This window comes from Oxyura jamaicensis, chromosome 6 (genome assembly GCF_011077185.1).
Source record: "Oxyura jamaicensis isolate SHBP4307 breed ruddy duck chromosome 6, BPBGC_Ojam_1.0, whole genome shotgun sequence".
Lineage (NCBI taxonomy): Eukaryota > Metazoa > Chordata > Aves > Anseriformes > Anatidae > Oxyura > Oxyura jamaicensis.
The window spans coordinates 411,734-438,559 of NC_048898.1; the positions used below are offsets into that span (position 1 = coordinate 411,734).

Sequence of the window (26,826 nt, forward strand, 5' to 3'; positions counted from 1 at the left end):
CCTGGCTCATTCCCCGCGCCCAGCAGCGCCGCGCCAGCGCTAGGCTCCCATCATGGCTGCAGCTTCCGAGAGGGGCCGCGCCGCCGCCCCGCCCCCTCCGCCGCCGCCGCCGCCCCAGAAAAGTAGTCCCGCCACAGCGCTGCCGCATCGCCGCCCCGCCGCCCGCGCCCAGCCCCAACCCCAGCCTCGCCGCTCGTCCTCCCCCCTCCCCTCTCTCGCCGCCGCCACCGCCGCCCCGCGGGGACCGAGCGCGCGGCGGGCGGAGGGATACGGGCGGCGCGAGGTGTGCGCCGCGTCGCCGAGCGGCGGTGCCGCGATGGGTCACGTGGGCGGCCCGCTGCGCTTGCGGCGGCCCCTCCCCCTCCCGCGGCCGGAAGTGGCTGGGCTGGGCCGGGCCAGGCCGGGAGCCGAGGTGAGGGGGGGTGGTGTTGGACGGCGCTCGGTGCTGCCGCTCCTGGCGGGGCTCGGCCTGGGGAGGCCCCCGCGACTCGCACGGGCCCGGCAGGGCGCCCCGCGGGCGGTGAGAAGCTCCCCCGCGGCCGTCCGGGCTTGCTCCGAGCAGCCGCCTCCGCCCGGCGTGGTGCGCGAGCGCCTGCTGCCCCCTGCAGCATCCCCGGCCCCGGGGGAGCGGGGGGCAGCTGGCACCAGCGTGCTTCCTGCGCCGGTGTCTGCAGCCGCGGAGCTGGGGCTGCTGGGGGGATGTCTCTCGCTGTTAGTGCCCGTTCGCGGGCATTTTGCCTCCGAGGTTGTCGCCTTTTTGGCCCTGCTGGTCCTGTCTGCCTCCGGCACCTGCGGCAGCAGCAGCAAGCTCTAGAAGCTCGCTCCCTGATACACAAAAAAGTGCTTTAGGCTGGTCCTCTGGTAGTTTCCTTACGAGACCTCTATTTAGTACTGCAAGACTGGGTGAATGCTTCAGTTAATGCATTCAGCTTACCCGCTGCCTTAATACTGACGGTGAATACACGTGCCTCCCTCCACTGATCTCAGTCAGTTATCCAGATGGTGGTGTCTCTGGAGTCTCCAAACCAGCCTTCGCTGGAATGGGAACGTTCCTTTAAAACTTTTACAAATAGATGGAATTATACAAGGTTCTTCACTCTCCAGTCTGAAAGCTGCTGTAAGTCTTTAAGAGTTGTCTGTGGTAATGACTTGCAGAAAAGGGGCCATTAGGCAGCTAGTCACAGCCTGAAGTTCTGTGTATGAAAACTGGCTTGAGTCTCAGTTACCAGTTTCTGACTTTTTCATCGTTCGGTGTGGCATTTTTTGGTTTTGTATTTTTGGTGGTTTGTTCTTTTTGTGTGTGTGCAGACCAGTGAAATACTAGCCTAGTAAAGTAATTCAAAACAAAATACTTGTAAGACTTTTTTGAATGTATAGCTTCTGTAAAGCCTCAAGAATGGAATATGGTGGAAATCAGCATCTGCCTCAGCTACTAAGAGATCAGCAGAGAGCCTGCCAGACAGACCATCCATTTGAAGAAACAGAGTTTCTAGGCAAGTAAATTTGCTTTCCTTAAAAACGCTGTCTTTGCAGTGTTCTCATGTTGGACAGTAACACGAGGGATATCCCATGGAGGTCAAAGATAACACACTTCTGAAGGAAGTCTGTTCATATTTAAAAGGGAGGTGAAGGCAGTTCTTCTATTAAGGGATGATAAATACCTTCAAAAATCTGCAAGGAACAGAAATGAAAGGGGAGTGAAATCCTGTTCACTGGGAAAAAGAACTCATTTCCTATACAATTGTACGAGAGACATGATGGAAAGGAGCAGCCGGATGGTAGGAGGAAAACCTGAGCATCCCTTTCCCTTTTCTCTGTGAAAAGCAGATGATGTAAACCAGGCAGGCAGGAATCTCCCTAAAGAACAGATCCCAATACTGTTTGATACACTCACCTCAAATGTTTCTGAGGCTGGTGGGGAAAGACACCTTGACTAAGAAACTTTGTCTTTTTCCTAGACCCATCAGACCACAGGGAGGATGGTCCTCACAGGAACCAAGCCTCTACCTGCTTTGCTTAGTAGTTGCATTACCCAGGTAATGGCTCTCACTTTTCTTTGAGCAGGGCACCTTGATTAATGCTTGCTTGCATATTGGTTGGAGACTAGGGGAATTTTGTTGATAACCAGTACTCTGGCAAGTAGGAAAGACTGAATAAAATATAATAGGTATAAAAAGATAATGTCAATTTTTGTAATAGGCAATATTTTATAAAACTTTTCTAAGGAACATAAAGAAGGAATTCAAAAGCATGAGATAAGATTGAACATGACACTGAATTTAAAATGTGTTTTAAGAGAGGTGCTGAAGTCCATTTGCAGATGGTTGGAGCGGGAAGAGGAACAGAAGAGTGAAATGCTATGCTTTGCCTTTAAGGGCTCAAAATAAACTGGAACATAAGGTGGAGGGATTTCCTGGGTTGCAGCCTTCAGCCTTTGCAAATGCTGTATTATATAATTCTTTCATAAATGTATCAAATTTCATCTTAAGATCTTTTGCCACCATTATTCCCACTGGGAAGCTGTTCCCAGAACCTTCTTCTGATATTCATGCTAAATATATTTGTAACTGGTTTATATCCGTTTGTTCTTGTGCCAGTGTTGGCCTTAAATAGCCCCTGCACCACAGTATTTACCCTTTATACCCTTTGTGCATTTACAGACATAAATGTTGTCTCTCTTTGCCTTCATCTCACTAGTCTCCATAGTGACTTTCTGCTCCAGTTTCAGTAATACATATTTTCAATATACATGACCAGAATGGTGCGCGGTGTTCTCAATGGTATCTTGCCAGAGCCAAAGACAATGGTATTAATCCCTTCCAAACTCTGCTAGGAACATTGCTCCCAAGGCTTCTTAGGGCCTTATTTTCCTGATCACAGTGGCTCGTAGTTATTTTGGGGTCAGCTAGTGTGTGGAGTAAGATCATACTGTTCCTTTCCCAAACTTCAAATGTATTAAATGAACCCGTGAAACCTACTTTTAGGTCCTGGACTTGGAAGTTATCTGTAGACAAATACTGTTGTGGCTAGCAAATCAAAAAACACCTTTTAAAACATTTATGAAAGCCCTCTGAGGATAAAGACTGCCCCCTCTCTATCTAATGTCCAGCTACATATGTGGGGCACATTTTCATCAAACCATGCATTGATTGTCTTTGTAACAAAAAACACTGCTGAAATCTCATGCTCCAACTTGCACGATTATGCCAGGAATTAGTAGGACAGGGAAAGAGAATATAGCTATGCCACCGCTAATATTCATGTTATGCCTCCATCTTAAACTCTGTGTAGAGTTGAGGTCCTGTCTTAAAAAGTTATGTGGAGGTTATCTTTAACTAAAATCTTCAGTTACTGAAAAGGTTTGACAGGGTCTTTTTTCTTTGCCATTTCTTCAGTATAATATGTAGGGAATCCAGACAAAACTAGCTGGAGACAGGTTCAAAACAACAAAGAGAAGTTATTAGTGTCACAGCATAGAATCATAGAACGACAGAATGGTTTGGGTTGGAAGGGACCTTAAAGATCATCCAGTTCTGACATCTCCCACCAGCCTCAGCCTCATCCTGTCCAACCTGGTTTTCAGCACTGCCAGGGATGGGGCATCCACAGCTGCTCTGAGCAGCCTGTTCCAGTGCCTCACCACCCTCTGAGCAAATCTAAACCTACTCTTCTAGTTTAAAGCCAATATCCCTTGTCCAGTTGCAACACTGCCTGACAAAGAGTCTCTCCCCAGCTTTCTTGTAGGTTCTGCCTTTCTTGTAGGTACAGGAAGGCTGCAATGCCTGGAGCCTTCTCTTCTCCAGGCTGAACAACCCCAGCTCACTCAGCCTCTTCACAGGAGAGGTGCTCCAGCCCTCTGAACGTTTTCATCGACCCTCCCCTGGACCTGCTCTAACAGTTCCACAAAGTTAAATTGTGTGACTTTACTACAAAATGCCATTGATGCAAAAAGTTTGTGTGGGTTTAAGGAGAAAGTGGCCAAAATCATGAAAGATTTGGCTACAAAATACAATACAACCTCTAACTTGGAAGTCTTTGATCTGCAAGTTGGCAAAACCTAGAAGAGTCTTCTGGGGAAAAACCACTGCATGCTTTTGCCCAATTATTAAAACCGTTCCCAGGCTTCCCCTTTCCACCATCATTTTCGTTTCCATCACGCACCTTCATCTTTCCAAATACTTTGTCTTGCTTTCTGATGATCTCCTTTCATACCTACTCCCTCCCTTTCTGCTTTGTTATTCACAGTGAACAGTAACCCCATTCCTGCCTTCAGACACTACAGATCCTTTGGCTTTTAACATACCATTTCTTTCCCATCTTGCTCCTGTTCAGATCACTGGAGAAGTTGTCATGAGCCTGTAGTGACTGGACAATTAAGTTCACCAAAATAACATAGAATCACAGAATCATGTAGGTTGGAAGAGACCTCCAAGATCACCTAGTCCAACCTCTGACCTAACACTAACAAGTCCTCCACTAAACGAATTGAAAAAGCATGCTGAAAGAGTTTCAACTTAGGTTGCCAATTTCTAGACAAGTCCTTGAGTAGGAAGCATGCTGTGTGATCTGAAGTAGCCAAGGCACACCAAATGCCCATTATTTCCAGTTCATTTTTCTTTCAGACATACTTTTACAGGAAGATAACAATTGAAAACTAAGGCCCAGCTCTCATTAACACTGGAAAGGCACACAGTGGTAGGCTGATAGTGTCTTATGGCTCCGCACTAAGCAGCTCCACATCAGCACAGTGCATGGAAACACCTCTCCAAGGTCAGATCTCTGCAAACAGGGAGAGCTCCAATTACACTAAAGGTATGGAGGCATTAGTAGGATCAGGTTTGAGAATAAGTCCTAATGTTGAGATGAAGGCTCAAAACATAAAGGTTTTGAAACTGTTTCGTAAAGCAGGATTAATTTGGTATTTCCCACCATTTTTAAGAAATATTTGTTCAAGAAATAATAGTCTCAGTATTGTGAAAAAAACAGAGCCCAATGCAACATATGGATTCCACAGAATATCAGTGAGACATCAACCTCACCTTCAACCTGACCCTGCTTGACTTCTGAAAAATTGCATCACTCATTAACAATTTTTTACATATATTTCAGCAGAGGGTTTCTTTCAAAGGTTCATGCTACAGCTGTCAAATAGCAGTGAGAAAATGTAGGTTTTATTATTTGTGTGTGTTTGCATTTATCCTTAATTGCAACAAAACAGATGTCATTTTTTAAGAGTGGGAGAATAAACAGAAGGATCCTAAATATTTTCCTACAATATTGGTGATTCAAACACAATAGTATTTGTCTAGTGCATGAAATGCAGACAGTGAAATGATTGATTATCCTTTTTCTATTGAAGAGGAACAATTATAGGAACTATTATAGGCCTCAAATTAATAATAAAGCTGTCAGCATCGCGGATTATATCTAGTTCGCTATTAAATCATCAAAGGGAAACTGTTCACATGTTCTACATAGACTTAATATATATATATATTGTCTATAAGATAATCATCTTATTTACCATTAAAGGTTGGAGAAGAAACAGAAAAAGGAAGGCCTTCTGTAAATCATTTTAGACATTGATACATTTATTTCCTGATTAAATACATTTCTTATTTGGGAGAGCTATAGCACATAGAACAATAAAAGGGAAACCTCCAGTACTGCTGAAGAAGCTAAAGTTGTTTCAAAACCTTTTTTTTTTTTTTTTTTTTTTAATGTAGGTTATATTGATCCAATAAGTAGAATAAACTGAAATTTCTCATGCAACTACTCTGGTAAAATCACAATCATTTTGAGAACTTGAGTACTTTTTTTGTGTACTGGATGGAGCAGGTGCAATGAAGAAGAAATTGAAGACCAGAAGCAGCAGATCTGTTCCACAGGCTGTTGTACCCAGTAGGCACAAAAAGTTTCAGTTGACTCATCTGTAGGTGAAGTAGTTCCTGCATTTGTGTACAAGGGATGACAGTTAAAATGCCTCATAAGAAAATTAATGTTGTATAAAAAGCTCTTGAAAAACAAAATAGGATTCCAAGTGAGCTAGTTGAATTTTGTTAAGTCCCTGAACAATATAGGAATTATAGGTAAGAATAAAACAAAGTCATAAGGCTGTATCACAAAAAGAAAAAAAAAAAGGCTGGGACTGAAAGGCTTTAAAAATTCAGGGGCATTGATGCAAGAGCAGAAGGGTAGAAGACAACAAAAGACAAGCTGCCAAAACATCTGAGTAATCACATTCACTAGAAAGATCTCCTTATTTTAACCTTTTTCTCAACATTTTCCTGATACATTGTTTGAAGTTACTATTTTCATTTGCAATGCAAATTGGATATTTTTGAAAGTCTTTTACCTCAGTACTTCTAAATAAACTGCTGATTAATTATTAAATGTAGATGATTTTCATTCTGATGTATCCGTAGCATCTGAAATCAGCCAACTGATGTTAACTTGCAAGCTTTGGGTTGTTCTGTTTGCATACAACTTCTAAGTGAAAGTATAGTTATGGTTGTATTATACATTCCCTAATTTTACCCTGGACAAGAGACCTCCTAAGGTCCCATCCAAACAACATTTCTCCAAGACAAAGACACATCTTTGCTACGAAAGTTTTACGAGTTCAGTGATAAATAAATGGCTTCCTTTTAAAAACAGATGCTTCTCCAGGGGCTTGGGGTTATTCTGCTATTATGGGAGGAGCTTAAACTGATCCTTCAGAAGCAAATCTGAAAGCAGCAGGGGAAAAAAAAGCAAGTACTGGAGGAAAAAAACAAACAAACAAAAAAACTTAGGTTATAAGCCAGAGAAAGTGAGAATAGCCAAATACAATAGGATGTCGAATAACATTTAAAGAAAAGTTAGAACAAAAAATCAGGCCAAGTAATGGGAAAACAACAAAAAAGGATGTATAAAGTAATTAACATGGAATAGACACAAAAGACATTACTGGAAATATGAAGGAAGAATTACCACCATAGCTTCTTAATGGATGGAGGACATTTCAGCCTCTGGAAGTACTAGGCTCCTCTGCAGGCACTCAGCTGGACTCCCATCCTGACGCAGGCTTTCTTGCATATCCGCCCCAGCTTGATTCCTGCTCCCTCAGTTGCCTCAACCCTGCACAAAACCACTGCCCTCGTGCTGGGAAGTTGCAGCACGTATTTACTATTTAACCAACCGATCGATAGCTCTTCCTCATCAGTTTTATTTTAGGTAGATATTTTGTACTTCCTGGTGAGGCAGCTTCTTTACTTCTTTACTGGTCAGTCCAGAACTGAGGTAGTGTGGATTTTTTTTTTTTCTTGAATGATTCCAAGATTACTATTTCCTACACATTTTTAAGATTACTTATTTATTTATTTATTTATTCTGTAAATGTGTATATCTCAAAATTCAGGTGGCCCATCTACACTGATAGCTCTAGGTAGCTCTAGGAGTGAGGACAGTTCAGAAAATGAACCATTTATTAAACGTACATGTTTTTTTTGGTCATTTTATATGTTTTTATGTATCTGTATATATATCTGTATATATATGTGTGTATACTGAACGATTATGCCATTACTCATAATTGCACGATGGCCACGGCCTCCTGCGCCGTGCTGCCTTGGTTATTTGCCACCTGTCGTGTTCTGTGGCATGGGATGTTAAATTGCGGCAAAAACTCGAAACTTGAGAAGGACAGGGGCCTGGAAAACGCGTGAAGAGTGGTGAATTTTCGTGAACTGTCCGAACATTCGTGCTGTTGCTTCGCCTCAGAAGCACGACCATGCGGTACCTGAGCGAGGAGCCAAGGGCCGCCGCCAGCCGGGGCCGCCGCCGCCGCCCTGAGGGTCCGTGGCACCGCCGGCCGTTACCGGCGCTGCCCGGCGGGCGGAACCTTCGTGCGGGGCGGCGGGAGCCGGCCGGAGCGTGGAAGAAGGGGGCTGCGCCGCCACTGCCGCCACCTCCTCCTCCTCCTCCTCCTCCTCCTCCTCCTCCTCCTCCTCCTTCTCCGCCCGTACGGGAGCCGCGCGTCGCAGACACCGGCCCCGGGGGGCGGGCAGGTGGGTGAGTGAGCGAGCGGGGAAGCGGCCGCCTTGGCGACATCCGCCCGGCGGCGGGAAGGTCACGGCTACCGGCCCGGCCCTCCCGCTGCCCTCGGCGCGTCCTCGGCGGGGCCGGGGCCGGGCCCGCGCCCGCGCCTCCCGGCGGGCGGCCCGGGCCGGGCGGCAGCGGGAGCATGGCGGGGAAGAGCCGGGGCCGCGTTCCGGCCGAGAACTTTCTCGGTGTGGGCACGGGGCCCGCGGGGAAGGAAGGAGGCGTTTTCCCCTGTTGAGGGTGGAGATGTCGCGGTAGCCGTGTGGGGCTGGAGCGTGCTGCCCGGCCGCTGCCCTCGCCTTACCCGTGCTGCAGCCGCCGCTGAGGAGAGGGCATGGCCCAAGTCCTTGGGCACGCACAGCGCGGCGCCGGGAAAGTTCAGGCGAGGGTTTTGAGCGTAACCTTTTTCTTAAAATGGCTGTTCAGCAAGGTTTGCGTGAGAAACGTGGTGTTGGTTGGTTTGTTTGTTGGCTTTATTGGTTGGTTTGGGTGTTTTCAGGGGCGTGGGGAGGGGTTGGAGCCCAGTTTTCTTGCTCAGTAAATATATAGCCTTTTTATTTTAATAAATCAAGCTTAAGATAGTATGTTGAATCTACTAGCTTCTGTTACTTGCTTAGATGCTAAACAGGCAAATTTTATTTGTTTTTCAAGTAGATATGTGCAGAAATGATCTTAATTTTTAAATTTCTAAACAGGGAGTAAAGGGCGTTAAAAAAACAAAACCAAAACTGTTTTGGTGGTTGACGCTAAAATATAGCAGTGAGCTTTTGACTTTGGTGAACGTGTCAGGATGCTTCTCCTGATTCCAGCATCCTGAATTTTTGCAGAGTCTGTGGTATGGCACCGTTGTTGCCTTTATTTCAATACAGGGTCAACATAATATGACTGCTAGCCAAGAGCAGGGGAATTCAAGGATATTTGGGTAGTCCAGCTTTCCCCTGGCTGACAGCTCTGTTTGGAGGTCAGCCAGGGAACGGATGAAGCTGCCAAAAGGAATTGCCATTGCAGCAGGAAAGTCAGGCAGTGAATGCATAGAACTGTGGGGATTCTCATATGGAAACCCGCAAGTTGAGTGGAAAGTAGATTAAGGAAAGAGGACCCCAACTTTTAAGGCATTTTAGTATGGTTTAGGAAGAATTTTTCCTCTCTGCAGCACGCTACTGTAATGTGAAGGTGTTGTACTATCTGGATGGTGCAGCAGCCAGCCTTTTCCCTTGATAACTGTGCCACATCCAGCTTTCTCAGTTTTCCAGGGTTGTTATTAACACAGTAGACTGCAAATACATTCTGCTAGGTGCAGGCTCCAGCTCTTAACCTCATCATATCTGAGTAGAAGTTGTCAATCTTCACTGAATTTGACAATTCAGTGCCTTTCCTTAAAGCTTCCTCTTAGGGAAAAAAATAACACAACTCTTAGTTTAAGTAATGTATTTATCTTTGTCTCCATGACTTACCATTCTTAGGCCAATAACAGTCAAATAATTTCAGTCTTAATGGGAATGTAAGCTTGGTGCTGAAATAAAGTGATCTTTCTTAGCAAGGTATTATAGAGCTTAAAGGAATGCTGATTTCTTAATGGAAGACTGAAATGGAGACCATTTTGTATGTAATCAGTCAAGAAATTAGGCCTCAGATTGCTGTTGTCCTTTGCCCTCCTGGAAGTGGAAGTGAAACCATGTCATTGTTATACTTAGCGCTGCATGTTTTAACCTTACCTACTTTTATGTATTGGCAATGTGCTGTTGAGGTACTCCGTGATAACTACATAGTAAAGTTTTTATGCTGTCTGCCTGGAAATATATTTAAACACCATTTTATAAAAACTAAAAAGGTAGGTATCTGCTCAGCTTTACTTTTTTTTTTCTTTCTCTGCTGTCTTTTTTTTTTTCATTTAGTGTTAAAAGGCAAAATGGTCCATGCTGAAACCTTCTCACGCCCCCTGAGCCGGAATGAAGTGGTTGGATTAATTTTTCGTTTAACGATATTTGGTGCTGTAACGTACTTTACCATTAAATGGATGGTTGATGCCATTGATCCGACCAGAAAGCAAAAAGTAGAAGCTCAGAAACAGGTAGGATTTTATTTGTAAGTACTTTTGTGAAATACTGTTTCATTTATTACTGCTCAGACAGAAAAATCTGCTAACTGAAAACTGGACTTGGAATAACCAACAAAGTAATCAACAAAACCAGAACTGTATTTTAGTAAATCTCAGGATCCAAGCTATTAGTGTTTTCAGTATTTACATCTTACAACAAGTTAAAATGTTTAGCTTTTAGTGGTAGGAAAAACTGTTGAACTGCAGTTTGATGTTGCCTCTCTAATTATGTGCAAGTGTGTGGTCTCAATACCTCTTGCTAAGCAGTAGTTGCATTAAATAATGCTCTCAGTTGCTTTGTAAAACCTTGACCAGAAATAACTTAATTCTCTACTTCTTTTTGGCAACTTAGTGGCAGAGCCAGGAACTGTAGTTAGTCATGACAATGAGGGACACTGCTACACAAATGCCTTTTTAAGAATGGTTTGCACCTTTTTTCTGTGCCCAGCAACAGCCAAAATGCCCTGCAAATGGGAGAAGAAAAGTGACAAGACTCATTCCTTATGTTGTACTTGAATGAGATGCTCATGGGAGTTAATGCTCTCAGAAAAGATTTAGGTGCATTTCTGAACCAAATATCAAAGGTTTCCTTTGGAAAGTGTTGAAGCAAATGTCGCTTCAACTTTTCTTTTGCTTCTGTCTGACACAAATTTCACAAATTCAAACTGCAGTTTTGAGCAACTTAACTGTGGTGTTTTTTTTTTTTAATGAAATCTTCAGTAAAAAAAAAAAATGGCCTCACTTTAAAAATCAGCTTTCACAATCTGTGCTACTGCCAGCTATTATATAAGAGGTTGCAATATCCCAAAAGCACGTCAGAGCTAACCACAAGTTTGAGTGTAAAGAGAAACTGAATTGCAAAAGTGTGTTGACACAACAAATTACTTTTCCTGTTAAATTGGAAAAAAAAAAAAAAAAAAAAAAAAAAACACTTGTCCTGGTTTCAGTTAGGACAGTTATTTTCCCTCCTAGTAGTTGGTAGGGTGCTACGTTTTGGATTAGGATGAGAAGAGTGCTGATAACATGCTGATGTTTTAATTGCTGCAGAGCACTGCTTATACTAAGCCAAGGACTTTTCAGCTTCTCACTCTGTCCTGCCAGCGGGCAGGCTGGGGGTGCAGCAAGAGCTGGGAGGGGACAGACCCAGGACAGCTGACCCAAACTGGCCAAAGGGGTATTCCATACCATCTGACGTCATGCTAAACAATATATAGGGGTGGCTAGCCGGGGTGGGGGGGGCGGCTGCTCGGGGTTGGGCTGGGCATCGGTCAGCGGGTGGTGAGCAATTGCATTGTGCATCACTTGTTTGTACATATTATTATTATTATCATTATTATTTTCTATCTTAATAAACTGTCTCTATCTCAACTCACAGGCTTCACTTTCCTGTTTCTCTCCCCCATCCCACAGCGGGAGGGGGGAGGGTGAGCGAACTGCTATGTGGTGTTTAGCTGCCAGCCGGGTTAAACCACAACAACACTGAATACATAGAAAAAATGACTGGCCTCTGTGCAGTATCTTTTTTTTCCCTTGAAAATACATAATTCTCTGTCAATGATACAATGGTGTTGGGGAGGGGAAGGGTCGGTGTTTGCATTTTACAATGACACAAATGATATTTTCCATTAAAGTGTGTACGTGTGTTATTTGTAGGGATATGAAGATAATATAAGCATGTGAAGGAACTCTAGAGTTCTCTTTAATAACAAGTTTCAGGCAGTTTGTCTGAATCCTATACAAAGTTTGTAAAGAATTAAGGACTCCTTGGCTTTAATTTTTTTAAATGTAACGTCTCTATCAGTTTTGGAAACTCATACATATTACGGAAGTGTACTGAGGTACTAGCCCTGTTCTGATCAGCAAAGTCAGTGTTTTAACATTTGTTTTGGTAGCTTTTCAGGTTATAATAAATGACTTGTGGGTTTGGGGCAGTGGGAGGGTTGGTGTGACACTTACTTGATGGGAACTGAGACATGACTTAGTTTCACTCAGGTGACAGCAAGTCATTTGGAAACAGCAGAGCTTTCCTCTTCAGAAAGATCTAGTTTCTTGTCAAATGTGACCTTACTGAGAAGCTTATAGTTCTTATTTCTAACCTTCATACTCCAAGTAGCAGTTCTTTAAAATATTTTTTGAATTATCTATTCTTTCCTCTGATTTTCTTGGTGTTTTTATTTCCCTTAGGCTGAAAAGCTAATGAAGCAAATTGGAGTGAAAAATGTCAAGCTTACTGAATATGAAATGAGCATTGCTGCACATCTCGTAGACCCACTAAGCATGCATGTAAGAAATTGTTTTCCATTTTATTCCTATAAAAGCACTTTGGACATGGAAGATACGAGTTTTTGTTGTTGTAGTTGTTTGGATGATATTTGGCATATATATGTATACATGGAAATACACAGAAAATATTTCTGTAGTTTGAAACTAAGGTTGGATCATGAAGAATACAGCTTCCTTTCAACTTCTTTTTAATCTCTTATCCCCCTCGATTATTTCTAATACTGTTTTTCCATATCAGGTAACCTGGAATGATATTGCAGGCTTAGATGATGTTATTACAGACTTGAAAGACACTGTCATCTTGCCCATCAAGAAGAAATACTTGTTTGAGAATTCCAGGCTCTTACAGCCACCAAAAGGTAGGGAGGAAATGTTATGAATTTATAGGCTGGTATTTAAAAAATAATAATAATTAAAAGAGCAAGAAAATATAAAAGAAAGAGGAAGTGGGTTGACAATTATCCAAACTGTAACAATTAGGTCTGAACCTAAGGTTTTTTCCTCTTCTACTGCCATGAATTCAAATTTTAGGGAATGTTTTATTTTAACTATGAAGTGATAATTGATTTTGGTTGCAATTTGATGGATTAATCTATGTAATCTGCATTTTTAATTGCCTAAATTGTGGATTATTTTTATAATTCTTTTGACTGAGGTGAGTTATAATGCTACTGTACAGCTTTCTACACTTGTTTTTATGGTATCATGGAAACGTAAGTTATAAACACGAAAACTTGTTTTAAGCTAATGTTTTACACAGCTCTCTAGTCTTAAAAAATTTGGTCTTTGTTCTAGTTATGGAAATTCCAGTGATTCAGAGACAGAGATACTTTCTTCATTTTGTAGATCTATTGATTTTTTTTTTTTTTTTCGCTGGAGTTGAGTTGGACAGTATTGAGGCAGTAAGGAAACTGTTGGGTGACAAATCAAATTTCCAACTGTAAAACGGAATTAGGACTATCTGCACTAGAATGCTTCTGGCCATATTTGTTGTATGTTACAGAAAACAAAGGATTTAAAATGTTGGACACAATAAGAAAGTTTAATGTTTTGATCCCTGGAATTTTCTGAAAACAGTTAATTACTGTCTGTGTTAATTGCATATTTGTGATCATCTCTTCATAGTTTTGTGAACAAAAAGATGAAAAATGAAACAGTTCTGTAACTGGTTTAGCTTTTTCCAGGCTCCTTTCTGTTTAAGTCACAAACTGAAACTGTTTGGGAAATTATTTTAATGTCATGATCTAATAGGTGGAAGGGAAAAATTATTATTTATTTATTTATCTTTTTAAAGCATACTTTCCATATATAGGACAAGCTCTCCTGCTTTCATAGCACTTACAATGTAGTTAATAGGAAGTCATTTTTTTCAGATTAGTTATTTTTGTGGTCATCAATTGCATAAGCAGGAAAAAAAAGGTAATTCTTTTTTTCAGAATTTACCTTTTTTTTTCCGTTTTCTTTACAACTATGTTAGAAAAATATTACTATGAATTCTTTCAATGTGACAAGTTTTAAAAGTACATGAGATGTCATGCTTTAATTGTGTGTGACTTGTTTAAAATGTTTGTGGGCTCTCTTTTTGTTTAAACCCTTTGTGCTAAGCCTTCTCAGCAAAATTGAAATGAACTGTAAATAAGGCTTATCGAATGCTTATAAAAATAGATTTTTAATCTTACATTACATTTACAGTCACTGTAATAAAACAGTCATCTCTCAAACAAATTTATCCTCAATTTCACCATATTCATCCACTTTTACTTAGCCTTAATCTTAAAATAAGGCTCTCTGAAATAACTAAAATGACTGTGATTTCATGGAGTACTGTATAACTTGATGTCCTATCTTTTAAAACTTGGACAAAATACAAGCCCGGACCCTCTCATGTCTGTTGTGCCAAAGCATGTTTTCTGTACTGCAAGCAGAGAACATTAACACTGTGACTTTTTCAGGAGTACTTCTCTATGGCCCTCCTGGTTGTGGCAAAACATTGATCGCCAAGGCTACAGCAAAGGAAGCAGGCTGTCGATTTATTAATCTCCAGCCTTCAACGCTGACTGACAAATGGTATGGAGAGTCTCAAAAACTGGCTGCTGCTGTCTTCTCCCTTGCTATAAAGCTCCAACCGTCCATCATTTTTATTGACGAAATAGGTAAAAATCTATGTGCTTTTTAAGTAACTGTAGCAGAATGGCATTAGACTGTAGGTTTGAGTTGATGGTTATATTGAGCTATTGTCACCTGTTCCTTAAAAGAATAATAATTGAACAAGGTTTAGTAATAAAAGTAGTATTGAAAAGTAATGGTGACACAGTAGGAAAAACAATGTATTTCATGTATTTCTCTCTTTTTTTTTTTTTTGCTAGTGGAGGAAATTACAAGTGGAACAAGTTGCTGATTATTTTTGGTTAGGCTATGATTCATGAGAAAAGCCGTTCTTTATGAAGGGAAAGCTATCACCAGATACGTTTCAACACTGAATAACTTTTTTCCATGAGGGCACATAATGGGAAATAAAATATGGGATTAGGAGAGCTCAGGAATAATAATCTAATCAGGCAGGCTATGGAAGTAGGAGGGAAACTTCAGCTAGGAAGGCAGCAAAGTTGCTGGTTGTTCCGTACATTAGAGCTTGTAACATTAGTATTTAAGTTACTGTAAGCAGTCTAGTTAAAATTGTTCATTTATTCATATAATTGGCACTTCCCTTTCTGCAAACTGGGAAACACACTCTGTGAGCATGACAAAGCTTTTACCCTTTTTCCATTTTAGGTTTACAAAGGGGCTACTTTCATAAGATGCTTTTTTTCCTTCCTATTGGTATGAAAAACGTGCTTTTCCATAGCTGCTGGAAATTCTTAAGGCACCCCTAGCAAAGCTAGAGCTCTGTATAGCAAAGTATATAGTCTACTTCACATCAGTCCTGCAATCTGCTGTTCTTGTGTGCTTTGGTGATTTCTAACTTGCCAGACTCTGAATGCTCCCATCTCTGCATAAGAAATTGAGGTGAAAGTTAAATTTCCATTCAGGAAAATGAAAGTTTGGATCACAAGATTTAGGACAGTCCCATGTGATAGTTACATACTTGTGCGATGTAACTTAAAATATGTGCTTAAAAACGTGCCATGATTGCACTGTCCTATTCTTCATTGTAATAAATATTTTCCCTTTCTTGACAGCACTTATTTTAAAAGTACTTGTAAGACAGAGAATAGAATCAGTCTGCACATGAGAAACCAAACAGCATAGTTGCAGTGGCAGGATTGAAAGTCAGCTGCTTTACTGATTCCTTTAATACAGATTCCTTCTTACGAAGTCGTTCGAGTTCTGACCATGAAGCTACAGCTATGATGAAAGCTCAGTTCATGAGTCTGTGGGATGGACTGGACACTGATTATAACTGCCAGGTAAGTGAAGAGGATGGCAATAAAAGTAATGTGATTGTTATCTATTGTGCGTTGAATTATTTGGGAAGAGTAGCAGATCATGTGTAGTAATTGCTGAAAGAGTTTATTTACCTGTCAGTGATTACCCATGAGTTATGGGAATGAGATGGATTAATAGATTGTGTTTCTTCTTGAGATGACTGTTTCTGTAGGTGTTTTGTCTTTAATTAAGAGCCATTATTTTCTGAAGTGTCTTTAAGTCTCAAAAATATAGCTTTAAAGTTTGAGCTGCCAAAGTTGGGAATTTTAAACTGCTTTGAAAAACACCTTGTGAACAATATTTTCTTCAGGTTAAGGGAATCTTTGATTTCAGAAAAGGCATTGAAATATCTGAGTATTTACCTCAGTTGCAGGTTGGTTATTATGTTTCCAGAAAAGCATCAAGGTAGCTGTGGAAAAGCAATAGACTCAGATTCTTTATCTTAGAGTTAATATTAATTTCCCTACTTTTTTAATGATCAAAATAAATTCTGTTAAATGGAGCCATGCTTCCATCCTATATATTCATATATGCTTCCCTCCCCCTCCTGTAATCTTAACAAGGCTATTGTCTTTTAGAGGAAAAAAAAAAAAAAAAAAAGCTGCTGATGCGGGAGGGGGGAGCAAAAAAAAACAAACCACCCACCCAGGAAATATGACTTGCATGCTACATAGAAGAAAGCTTGCTCTATATGTTTCTGAAGTGTTACCTGGAGCAATCTTTTTCAGGCCTTTAAAAAGGATGGTTATTCTCCAAATATTTAATTTTCAGGTTTTTAAATCTGTTCTGAGTTTTTAATCTGTGAATGAGTTCTGATCCTCTGTACCCCATCAGTTTTTTCTTTATAGAATTTGCTCTTCCTGCTCTCTCAAGCAAGTAGTAAAGACTTTTTCAGGGGATTTTTTTTGTTTTTTTTTTAATGGTTAGAAGGCACTGAATAGATGTGCATAGAGGCTTTAAAGCAGTGTTTGCTTACGGCTAGTAGGAGGCTGATGGTATGAATATTTTATTGGAAGCTAAGGTGATCTTGCAAGCATACATTCTTTCAAATGCTTGAATGTTATCTCTTTTCCAATATAGTGATCACTTGAGTTCAGCATGCTGAGCTTGAACAAGTTATTATTGTCCCTTATGTGTATGCCTCTGTATGGTAGGGAGTCACTGCAGTAAAGTGCCGTGCGAACAATTGGCTGAAGACGCTGTGGCTGACTGAAGTTTCTGGGGAGTTTTTCAGTGGGAGTGTTTTGTTTCAATACCATATTTCAGGCTCCTCCCTTGGATGTCATTGCTATTCAGGAAGTGTTCTTTAAGCAGTGGTTTTGACACTTGTACTGTCTCATTTCTGACAGCCAGCTCACTGGACTCTTGTTCATTACAAATGTTTACTTGGGAGATTTGAGTTGTCTGTCTGATTCTCACCAAACAAATTTCCTTTGAATAAGGATTAGATTTGGCCTTTGTTACCATAGTAAAAATTCCAACTGTTAGGAGGAAATTGTAAAGTGCCGTAACAAGTGTTACTTGTTCCTGTGTTGATTGCACCTGAAGAGTGTGTTAAGCTATGGGCTAAACCTGCTGAGGATGTAGTCTTGAGTCTGGCAGGAAATTCAGGTGCAGTGCTTGGAAAACAGGGCTGCACTGCTCGAGGCTGCATGCGGGGCAGCTCCATACAGCTGTGCTCACACTTGGGGGAGCCCATGTTTGCAGACCTTGCAGGCACAGCCAGTTCTGGGAAGGCTCCTCAGCTCCGTACAGAGGGAAAAACACTTGGGGTGCAATACTGGGTACTAGCACAGGCCCTTGGGAAGCACAGCGTGGGTACAGCAGTGGCTCTTCGCAAGAGACAGCTTGGGCTCAGCCGAGCAGTAGCAAGTGGTGGGCACACGTACATGACCACAGAACTTGCATGCATTACCCTTACTAGACAGAGCTGTGATTAAGACCGCTGGAGCCCCAACCTAAAAATGAGCCTTTTGGCTTTTTCAGTGTAGCGATTTGCCACCATATAAATAAGCCTCTAGGTGGCAGGGTGACTCTGATGCAGAAAATGCAAGCCAGTCTGGCCAGGAGCTGCTGGAGGTGCCAGGAGCTGTTGGCTGCGGAAGATTGACCCCAGACAAAGGAGCAGAAGGGTGTCAGGAAGCTGTTTTTATAAGAGATTTATTTCCCTGGCATTTTTCACTTTTGTGACTGGGTATTTACAGTGTACATAACTTAAAATAACAAATGAGAAAACAAGGTTGATGTGAATGGGAAGTAAATTTGTTCTTAAACTAACAACTCGAATCCACTCAAATACTCTCCTTGTATTGAACTTGGCTTATACAGGTCTAGTGCACTGTTCTTTTCAGTATGTGCAGTTTACAGTGCATGTAGGTTCTTCCTGACTTTCAATGCTTTTTTAATGTAAAAAAAAAAAAAAAAAAAAAAAAATTGTGCTTGCAAAAGCTGCCAGCTTGGTCATTCTAGAGAACTGATTCCCCCTCTTTTTTCATATCTTATCAAAATGTCTCTTTTCAAGTTCCTTCCAGACCACCAGGAACTAAACAAACATCACCAGCAGCTGTAAGCAAAAGCTCTGGGTTGCTGCTTAGTGTTTGAACTTTTAGATTGGGATCAGAAGGCTTCAGACTCATGTAAAAATCTTCACCGAGATGGTACTGTGTGGTACCAATGCTCTCTTGAGCTGCATGTTTTAATCCAGTTGCTGAAATCAGTACCAAGAAGCCTTATGTAACTTCTTTAAATGTTGATGTTCTTGATAAAGTGTGGAGAGTCACATGTTTGGTTTTGAAACTGCAACATGGTGATGTTTTTAAAATCAGGTTTCAGGCTAACTAGTCATTTTCTGTTGATGTACGCAGGTAATAGTGATGGGAGCCACCAACCGTCCTCAGGATCTTGACTCTGCAATCATGAGAAGAATGCCGACCCGGTTTCACATCAACCAACCTGTAAGTCATGCCAGCTTTGCTTAAGCAGTGAGTCTGGTGGCTGAGCAACAGGCAGGTGTTTTATCAGCCACAAAATGGCATTATCAGCATGAAATCCTATCTGGGATTTTTTTTTTTTCCCAAAGAAATGAAGATGGGGTATTATTTTGATTGGCTTTTAGTCTTGTAGAAGTACACAGAACTTTGCTCTTTAAGGTGGGGTTTCCCACAGAAACTTGATTCCTTGATTCTTTTATCTGAAACAACTTTTAAGTGTCCTGAGCACTTCCAACCCATTTTTCCATCTACAAAAGTCAAGTGGCTTAGATGCCGCACTCTGAAACAGACATCAGTCCATCTTCCCTTGCTGAGGGATAAATAAGTATGAAATAAACTGTTCATGTATGTTTTTGTGTAGCTAAAAGAAGTCCTTGGGATTGGACTAGGGCGTGTCCTTTGTCAGCACACAGCAGTTAGTACTTGATACTGTCTCTGGGTGCTAGCAGTACTACATTGTTTTCCAGTGCAGCTTTGCTATTGAAGTTTTGTCTTTCTGAATGCGCTAGATGTCTCCATTAGCTGTCTTCTCTGTAGCACAAAGGAAACCCAGTTAACTGAATTCCATGAGGGAGTATCGGGCAGGTACAGGAAGGGTACAAGCCAAAAGGTGCATTGTCTGCTTAAGGAGCAATTCTGGAGAAGCATCTTAGAAAACAGTATATTAAGCAGAGAATTTCAACATTTGTGGCACTGAGATGAAGGGCAGCTCACTTCATGGACTGCATCACTATTTCAGTGCTTTGCAGTTCCCCTTCCCCACCAGCACACATAAGCTACTTGCCTGCTGGGGAGAACTTTGTTTTAACTTGTAAACAAATGTGTCTGCATACCTCTGCCTACAAGGTAGAGTGACAGCCAGGTCAGAGGAGCCAAGAAACAGGTACATTTTGACTACTGTTTATAATTTCTGGGTATGAGATACTTAGTTTTCAAGAAAAGAAGCAAGCAGGAAATCTGCATTATCAAAGGCTACATTCTGCTTAAGCCTTCCACAGCTGGATATAGCAAGCAATCTAGAAAACTGTTTTTATTCCCTTTACAATTTATGACAAATGGGCAGTAAGGTAGGCCTGTATCAATTATGCCAGCTGTCACAATCTTACCTTTACTATTTTTTGCTATTACCTTCGTTTTCAAGGTATTTGAGTAGCCTTTGAACATGTAATGATACCACAAGACGCTTTTGTATTAATATTGGAAAAAGCTGGATTGTGGTTGTCAGTATATCCTTCTGGCTGTGGAAATACCCTTAATTATTCTTTTTTTTTTTTTTTTTTTTTCAGAAACCTAGAGACTGTACTGAAGGATTAAAACTCTCTCATTGATTGTGCAAGAGAGTAGTCATGTTCCCAGGCCTGTCTTGTTTGCACTGGCTTTCACTCCTTGTGGGTGGATACTTCTTGAAACAAAGCATTTGTAGCACACTAACTACCTTTATTGTGATGCCTGTTCGTAGGGTTTCAGACATGTTATTTATCTTCATCTTTTCCTTGAATTAGTAAGATGTATATTTTAGTACTTTGCCACATCTTTTTATCAAGAGTCATTATTAGAAGGATGAATATTCTGCAGGTAACTGTGCCTCAGAATATTACCGCGGAAGCTGGCTTCATCTCTGAGGTCTAGAATTAAAATTGGAAGCATCGTTTAGGGCACAGCCATACAACTTTCCTTACCCTGCTACAACCAGCTCATGCACTTACTGCTCACCTCTTGTTCTTGTCTGTGGTACTTTGTGATACAGTCAAGATTGGTTACAACTCTTTTATCAAGGGCCAAGATAATTTACATGCTGTGGATTGACATTGTACACAGGTAGTATTATTGTGGAGTACCTAACACAGTGTAGATGATACATTGCAGTTTAACCAGGTTTGGGATGAAAATACCCCAAATTACTCATAAAGAATTATCTTCAAGGCAGAAGGAAATGGAAGAAATATTTTTGAGACAGAATGTCATCTGGTCAGATGCAGACTGTCTATGGGATTAGTTTATCGTTTTTTGTTTGTTTGTGTAGGGTTTTACTGTTGTTTTCTGTTTGTTTTTTAACAACAAAAGTGAATTTTGGACAAGTTTGTTTTTAGGAGATGCAAGCAAGTTTCTCGCTGCCTTTTGTTTTCTCTTGTTAGTAAGGCTATGCGTAGCCATTTCTTTCAAGATCATTATGGTATGTGATTTATATTGCTTAAACTTCCCAAGCATGATCTGTAGAATTAAATGTATTACTGTTTTTGGCGTGTTTTTTTTTTTTTTTTTTTTTTTTTTAAGCATGGGAGTTTATCGTCTTCATCTGATTTAGCAAAGTATGTATTGAAAGCATCCTCTAGATCTAGAGAGTCTGCCTTTGTTAAAGATTATGGGAAATCCTCAGAGAGAATGGTTTTTGTCACGGAAATTTAACTGAAAGCCCACTCAGAACATATTTGGTATAGATCCTACTTATGTTTATTTTTGTTCTCTGGTAAGTTTTGTCTCTTTTGTTTAAGGCTCTGAAACAAAGAGAAGCAATCCTGAAGCTAATTTTGAAAAACGAAAATGTAAGTAGACTTCTTTTAATGGTTAATTTGCCAAATAACTGTTGTCATGAGTGCAGGCTCTGGAGTTGTTTTATAATTGGCTGTTTTGTAGTAAAGTAGAGATGACCTACCAGAGTAGTTCTGATAATAACTTAAGAATCTTCTGTGGTTGTAGGCGTGGCATAAAATTAAAGCAATAGAGTTGTCTACTGGTTTAAGTATGAGCTTCATTCAGAGCAGTAGTCTTGGATTTCTTCGTGAATCACCATCTCTGAGGAAAATTATGTAATTTCTCTGTCTCCATTTTCTTGTCATATAACAAGATAATATATTCATCTCCCTGAAGGTGAATCATGTTTGGAAATTGCTTTGATCAATAAAAGAAATATCATGAAGTATTCACACAGGAAGATACTGAATTTCTTGAGCTGTAGTCTGTTTGCTCTAATTAAGAAAGAAGGAATTACTTTTTTTTTTACAGTGCTACTTTTTCTACTTTGATCCATGGTTCATACTTTCCTTAGAGGAAAACTACTGTGGATGTTTTTACAAGTATTATATGGTGTTCGTATCACCATGTGGCTTGCAAAATAAGGAGAACAGTAGCTGTGAGTGCATCGAAGTGTCTGTTGGCAGGATATAGGACCGGTACTATTGGAGGTTCCTGCCACTAAAGTCTAACAGAATTTAGTCTGCAGCACTAATTCTCATTAAGTTAATTTTAAAAGGTGTCTGTTGATTAAGGTCTATCCTAATAAATGCCATTCATTAGTAAAAACAACTTTTTTTTTTTTTCAGAGGTTTAAAAATCACACCACATCATTGTGAATGGCAGATACTGAGGATTTTTGTTGTTTTTTTAAGTGGTCATTTTGGATTGTTTATATAGCATTGGAATATTTGCTTCTTGCAAAATATTATACGCATATGAAAACGGAACACTTGCTGAATGCCAAAGAAGTTGTGGAGAAAAGATGACCTATTTGCAGAAAGCTTCAAGCAAATTAAAACTTCTCTTGCAAATTGTGGTTCCAAATAATTATTTATTTTCAAGAGTTGTTAGGAAAGGTGTACAAAATGATAGACGTTTATACAGGTTCCTGAAATAACTGCAGCCAGCTCTTGCATGCAAGTGGAGTGTGTTGTTCCTTTGTTTTGGCAATGAAACACCTTGGCCTTATGGCCATGAAGAGAAACCCTAAATCATGTTCTTAACACGGGCCTGAAAGAATGTAAGGCATATCAGTCATCTGGCAGTGAATCACAGCTACATAAGTAACAGTTGCTGGGGCTGCGTGGAATCAGACTTTAGTGGTTATCCCATAGGAAGAGGAATTAGATCTCTCAAGCCCAGTTTATTTCCAGCCAGGGTAACAAACTTTCTGGAAGCCCCTGAAAAGAGGGCCTGAAAAAAACAGTGGGTATCGCGGGTGTAGTCATGCCCACTGCTTTTCCTGCCTGTCTTGAAGTCTTGTTTCTTCTTCCTGAGTTGAAGGGAAATCCTTGTTAATGCCTGCTACACACTGCCCGTTTTCTGGTCGTTCTTGAACAGGTACACTGCTGCATCCCTTTCTTGATGGCCTTCAGCCCCAGACTGGGCAGCTCCATAGCCGACCACTACTAGCTTCTCAGTATTTGCGTGCAGAATGATGCTTTAGAGCAAAGCACTGAGACAGCCAAGCTGTAGTGATTATAGGAGGCACCTTGGTGTAAACCAGGTGCTGCTTCTGCCTTCATTTCCGCAGATGGCTGGCTCCAGACCCAAACCTGAGTTGTAAGTCAGGGAGCACTTAAGCACGAGCTCAAGGGTTGAACAAGTAGGAACAAGTCACTGTCATCTTTTTCCTTCAAGAAAAGCAGGAGGGATTGTGGGGATTGGAAGAGCGCTTGGTGGGTGTCAGCACAGTCTTCCACTATCGCGTAGAGCCCACAGGTTGGACTGGTAGCTGGAAATAACAATGGTTATGCCTGGGGCTTTGCCTTTATCACCAGTCAGCCAATTCCATGGAAGAGTTTCCCTTTTAGAATAAGTTGCCCCTTAATTCCAGCCTTTTGGTTAGTCTGTGTTGGCTTTAACTTCTTGAAATGTGGGGGCACTGGAAAATATGCTGGAAGGAGCTTCTGTAAACTGGATAAATAAATAAAGGGTCCTGACCGAAACAAGTTCAGTCCAATGCAGTGCATGGAATTAGTCGTGTTATTTTGCCTCCAGGTTCCATCTTTCATGGTTGTATAAAACAAGAGTAGTTGTTCAGTAACTAAGCAAACAACTGCTTTTGAACTTCTTACTCTGTGCTGTGAGCATTAGCAACAACAAAAGGTAGATGTCATGACAACTTTTTCCAGACTTGCTGTGGTACTGGTTAAAATAGTTTATGAAAATAAGTGTTCTCTTCTGAATAATGTCAAAAAACAAACAAACAAAAGACTGTGAAAGGCACGGTCTGACCCTACCATTGGGTAGGGTTCATTGGCTATAGGTAAGAAATTGTCCTTAAGGTCTAATAGAGCCTTATACCGCTTTATCCACACACACACACACGCAAGCAGTGGTGGTGCAGGAAACTTGTGTGAGCATTTGGGAAACTGGGTCATTATCCCCATCATCCTGTTTTGTCATCTAACAGGCTTCCAAAGCTCCAAAGCTGCACGGGAACTTAGTAATAGAATATACCAATGTGATGGTTTGCTTTCAATTACCTGTTCACTTTTATATGTTAGGGATTTATTAGATGAACAGTTAGTTTCATTTAATGATATGAACTACTTGGAGGATTCCAGGTAGAACTTAATCAACTAACTTTCTTTTTAGTTCCCAAAAAGCAAGATGGGGGAGAAGAACCCTTAGGGCAAGTAAAAATACTTAGAGGTGATTATATCTTGTGCTTGTAGAACAAAGTATATGACTCTGGAGTTTTCAAGCTGTTACCTTTTGGTTTTGGACAGGTGGACAGGCATGTAGATCTCCTAGAAGTTGCTAAAGAGACTGATGGCTTCTCAGGAAGTGATCTGAAAGAAATGTGCCGGGATGCAGCACTCCTCTGTGTCAGGGAATACGTTAATTCTGCATGTGAAGAAGAGAAGTATGTACCTTTCTTCTGTATTACAATAGCTGAACAACAATTGTGAAGGCTTCTACTATTTGAACAGCATGTAGCACCAGATTTTGTTTCCTAATTTGAATTGCAAATATAGAGGTTTTTTTTTTTAAAAAAAAAAAACCTTGCTATGATTCACAGAAAGCACAAGGTACTCTTTTGACAAACTGCCATTATACAACCCAAAGATCAACAAATAAGTTACCTTTATTCACGTTGACTATGAAAATAAGACTCTGTTCCAAGGTGTTAAGCTTGAGGTCGCATGAACCAACAAGAGTTAACATTATTGCATTTTATTACCAGCCTTAAATGATGGTAACACTCTTGCGTGCATGTAACTTCATTTGCTGTGATCTTCCTTTGATTATCTCCCATACTTGCAGGTAGACTATATGCACAGATAGGAAGCACGTTTCCAGTGTAATGTTGGATCTGTGTCAGATTGCTATTTTCAAGGACTAAAGTTGTCACTGTAGGAATAGGTGTCACACATCACCTAAATCATTGTCTTGCTTTTTTTCTTTCTTTCTTCTGAAGCCATGATGAAGACGAAATTCGGCCTGTGCAGCAGCAGGATCTCCACAGGGCGATCGAGAAGATGAGAAAATCAAAGGATGCCACGCTTCAGAATGTTTTGATGCATGTTAGTTTAGATTAAGACTAAAGAGTGCGTTTGCAGTTTCTGATGTGATTTGGTTTATATTCTGTAATCAACAAAAACAATGTAAGGGGGTGGGAGTGGGGTTGTTCCCTGAAAAAGGGAGTTCTCTTTCTGGAATTGTTTTTATACAACAAAATCTAAGTTATTGCAATGTTGTCATGCACAACTGAATATGTAATAATAGATCAAGTGGAACAATTATAGCTCAGACCAAGAGCAGCTGCCTGTGTCTTGTCCCATAATCGATACACTGTAGCCTTAAAGCAGGTTCTGATGTGGTACATGGGTTCACTGGGTCACCTATGTGGAGGGAAGATGATTCGTTACCAGTTGGTGTAAATACGTATGAGCATGTGTTCATGTATTAAATGTATATATCCACACATTTTTTTTATATGTAGACATAACCTGTAGATAACGAGTATGGAAAATCTTTTCTACTTCCTGAATCAAACTAAATCAGAAGATGTATAGATTAAAGACTCATCGATACCCAATTCACATTTACTTCTTCCTTTTAGCAGCAAATAATGAAGGTAGAAATTTTGCTTCTAGGCAAAATTTGAAATGTTACTATATTTTCTCTCACATTACCACTTGAAATCTGGTGCCATTTACTAAAGATAGTGAACTACTGTACAAATGTTTGAATACTTTTAATTTTGTATGAATCTTGCTTTTTGAGGCATTTTAATGGTGTTTTTATTTTTCCCTCTGATGTGAGTAGAGTAGAATCTTCTTAACTGGTCTCTCATTAAGCCCCACATATTATAAACTTTATGAAATTGTGCTTTCTGATTTCTTATGCGTTGTAATGAGGGTTTGCTGCTATTTAATTGTCTCTGGAAGACCCACGGCTGCACGGTGGCATTGTACCATGAAGAATTGTACACATACTTTGACTAGGGTGAGGGGAGATGTTTTTTAATGTTTTGCTCTGTCACGTATGTGCTCTGATGTGCAAAACTGAAGGCAACGAAGAATTAATTTTAGGTTTATAAATGATTTAGAAAAGTTCTGCTGTATTTGCTGGTAACAGTTTAGTAAATTCATGTAACGTTATGTAGTGATAAAGGCAAAGCGTTAAAATATAAGTGGCAAAGTGTTTCAGTAAAGTTATTGTCAGTAGGTTTTAAATAATTTAATTTTCTCCTTAGAATGTTGTGCCCAAATTTAATGCAACTATGTAATCATAATTGTTCGACCCAGGGGGAAGGTACACTGTCACAGCTCTGCTAACTACAGAGGAAAGGTAAGCATTGAAAGCAAGATAGTGATGTAAAATGAAACAATCTGCAAAGTAAAATAAAGACTTGGAGCCAGCTGGCATACAGTATCAGGTGCTGATGGCAGTTTCCATTAGGCTTATAGCTGCAGCAGCCCTACCCAACTGGAATGCATTTGCTTCATGTACTGGTTGTGTAATGCTCCAGATGCAGTAGGTTTAATCTGACCTGATTTAACTTCCTTGTGTGTGTTTTTATTTTTTTTTTATTTTTATTTTTTATTTTTTTTAATAATGTACTTTGTTTTTTCATGTGGCAGGGGAAATATGGGAAATGCATAGTAGTGTAAAAACAAGCCATAGGAAATTAGGCACAGCAGAACATAATGGGATATGGATATCAAAAAGTAGGGTATGGAACGCCGATTCCCCAAGTCA

At 40.5% G+C, this 26,826-nt stretch overlaps 1 protein-coding gene and 1 long non-coding RNA gene across 4 annotated transcripts; one reads left to right on the top strand and one right to left on the bottom strand.

Annotated features, from left to right (window-relative positions):
- Nucleotides 1-5,715: 5,715 nt before the first annotated feature.
- On the bottom strand, nt 5,716-7,339 carry LOC118169440. Its single transcript, XR_004752099.1, has 2 exons — nt 6,973-7,339; nt 5,716-5,948 (listed from the first exon to the last, which is right to left on the bottom strand). It is a non-coding gene; the product is annotated as an uncharacterized LOC118169440 (long non-coding RNA).
- A 550-nt stretch (nt 7,340-7,889) lies between these two features.
- ATAD1 (ATPase family AAA domain containing 1) lies at nt 7,890-26,495 on the top strand. Of its 3 annotated transcripts, none has more exons than XM_035330741.1 (10): nt 7,890-8,048; nt 9,978-10,153; nt 12,365-12,463; nt 12,702-12,822; nt 14,416-14,616; nt 15,764-15,870; nt 18,754-18,843; nt 21,372-21,422; nt 24,348-24,484; nt 25,040-26,495. In XM_035330741.1, the coding sequence occupies exons 2-10, from the start codon at nt 9,992-9,994 to the stop codon at nt 25,158-25,160; spliced, it is 1,089 nt and encodes a 362-aa protein (XP_035186632.1). In that variant the 5' UTR covers nt 7,890-8,048; nt 9,978-9,991; the 3' UTR covers nt 25,161-26,495. The 3 variants fall into 3 exon arrangements, with proteins under 3 accessions (XP_035186632.1, XP_035186633.1, XP_035186634.1); XM_035330742.1 differs by lacking the exon at nt 7,890-8,048 and adding an exon at nt 8,247-8,270; XM_035330743.1 differs by lacking the exon at nt 7,890-8,048 and adding an exon at nt 8,448-8,464.
- The last annotated feature ends 331 nt before the right edge of the window (nt 26,496-26,826 follow it).

What these genes read in the sequence shown, in the direction of transcription:
- ATAD1 (XM_035330741.1), top strand. Translation starts at nt 9,992, where the DNA reads ATGGTCCATGCTGAAACCTTCTCACGCCCCCTGAGCCGGAATGAAGTG. An exon ending in TAATTTTGAAAAACGAAAAT is followed by an intron (nt 21,423 to 24,347) that starts GTAAGTAGACTT and finishes GGTTTTGGACAG; the next exon opens with GTGGACAGGCATGTAGATCT. An exon ending in TCTGCATGTGAAGAAGAGAA is followed by an intron (nt 24,485 to 25,039) that starts GTATGTACCTTT and finishes TTTCTTCTGAAG; the next exon opens with CCATGATGAAGACGAAATTC.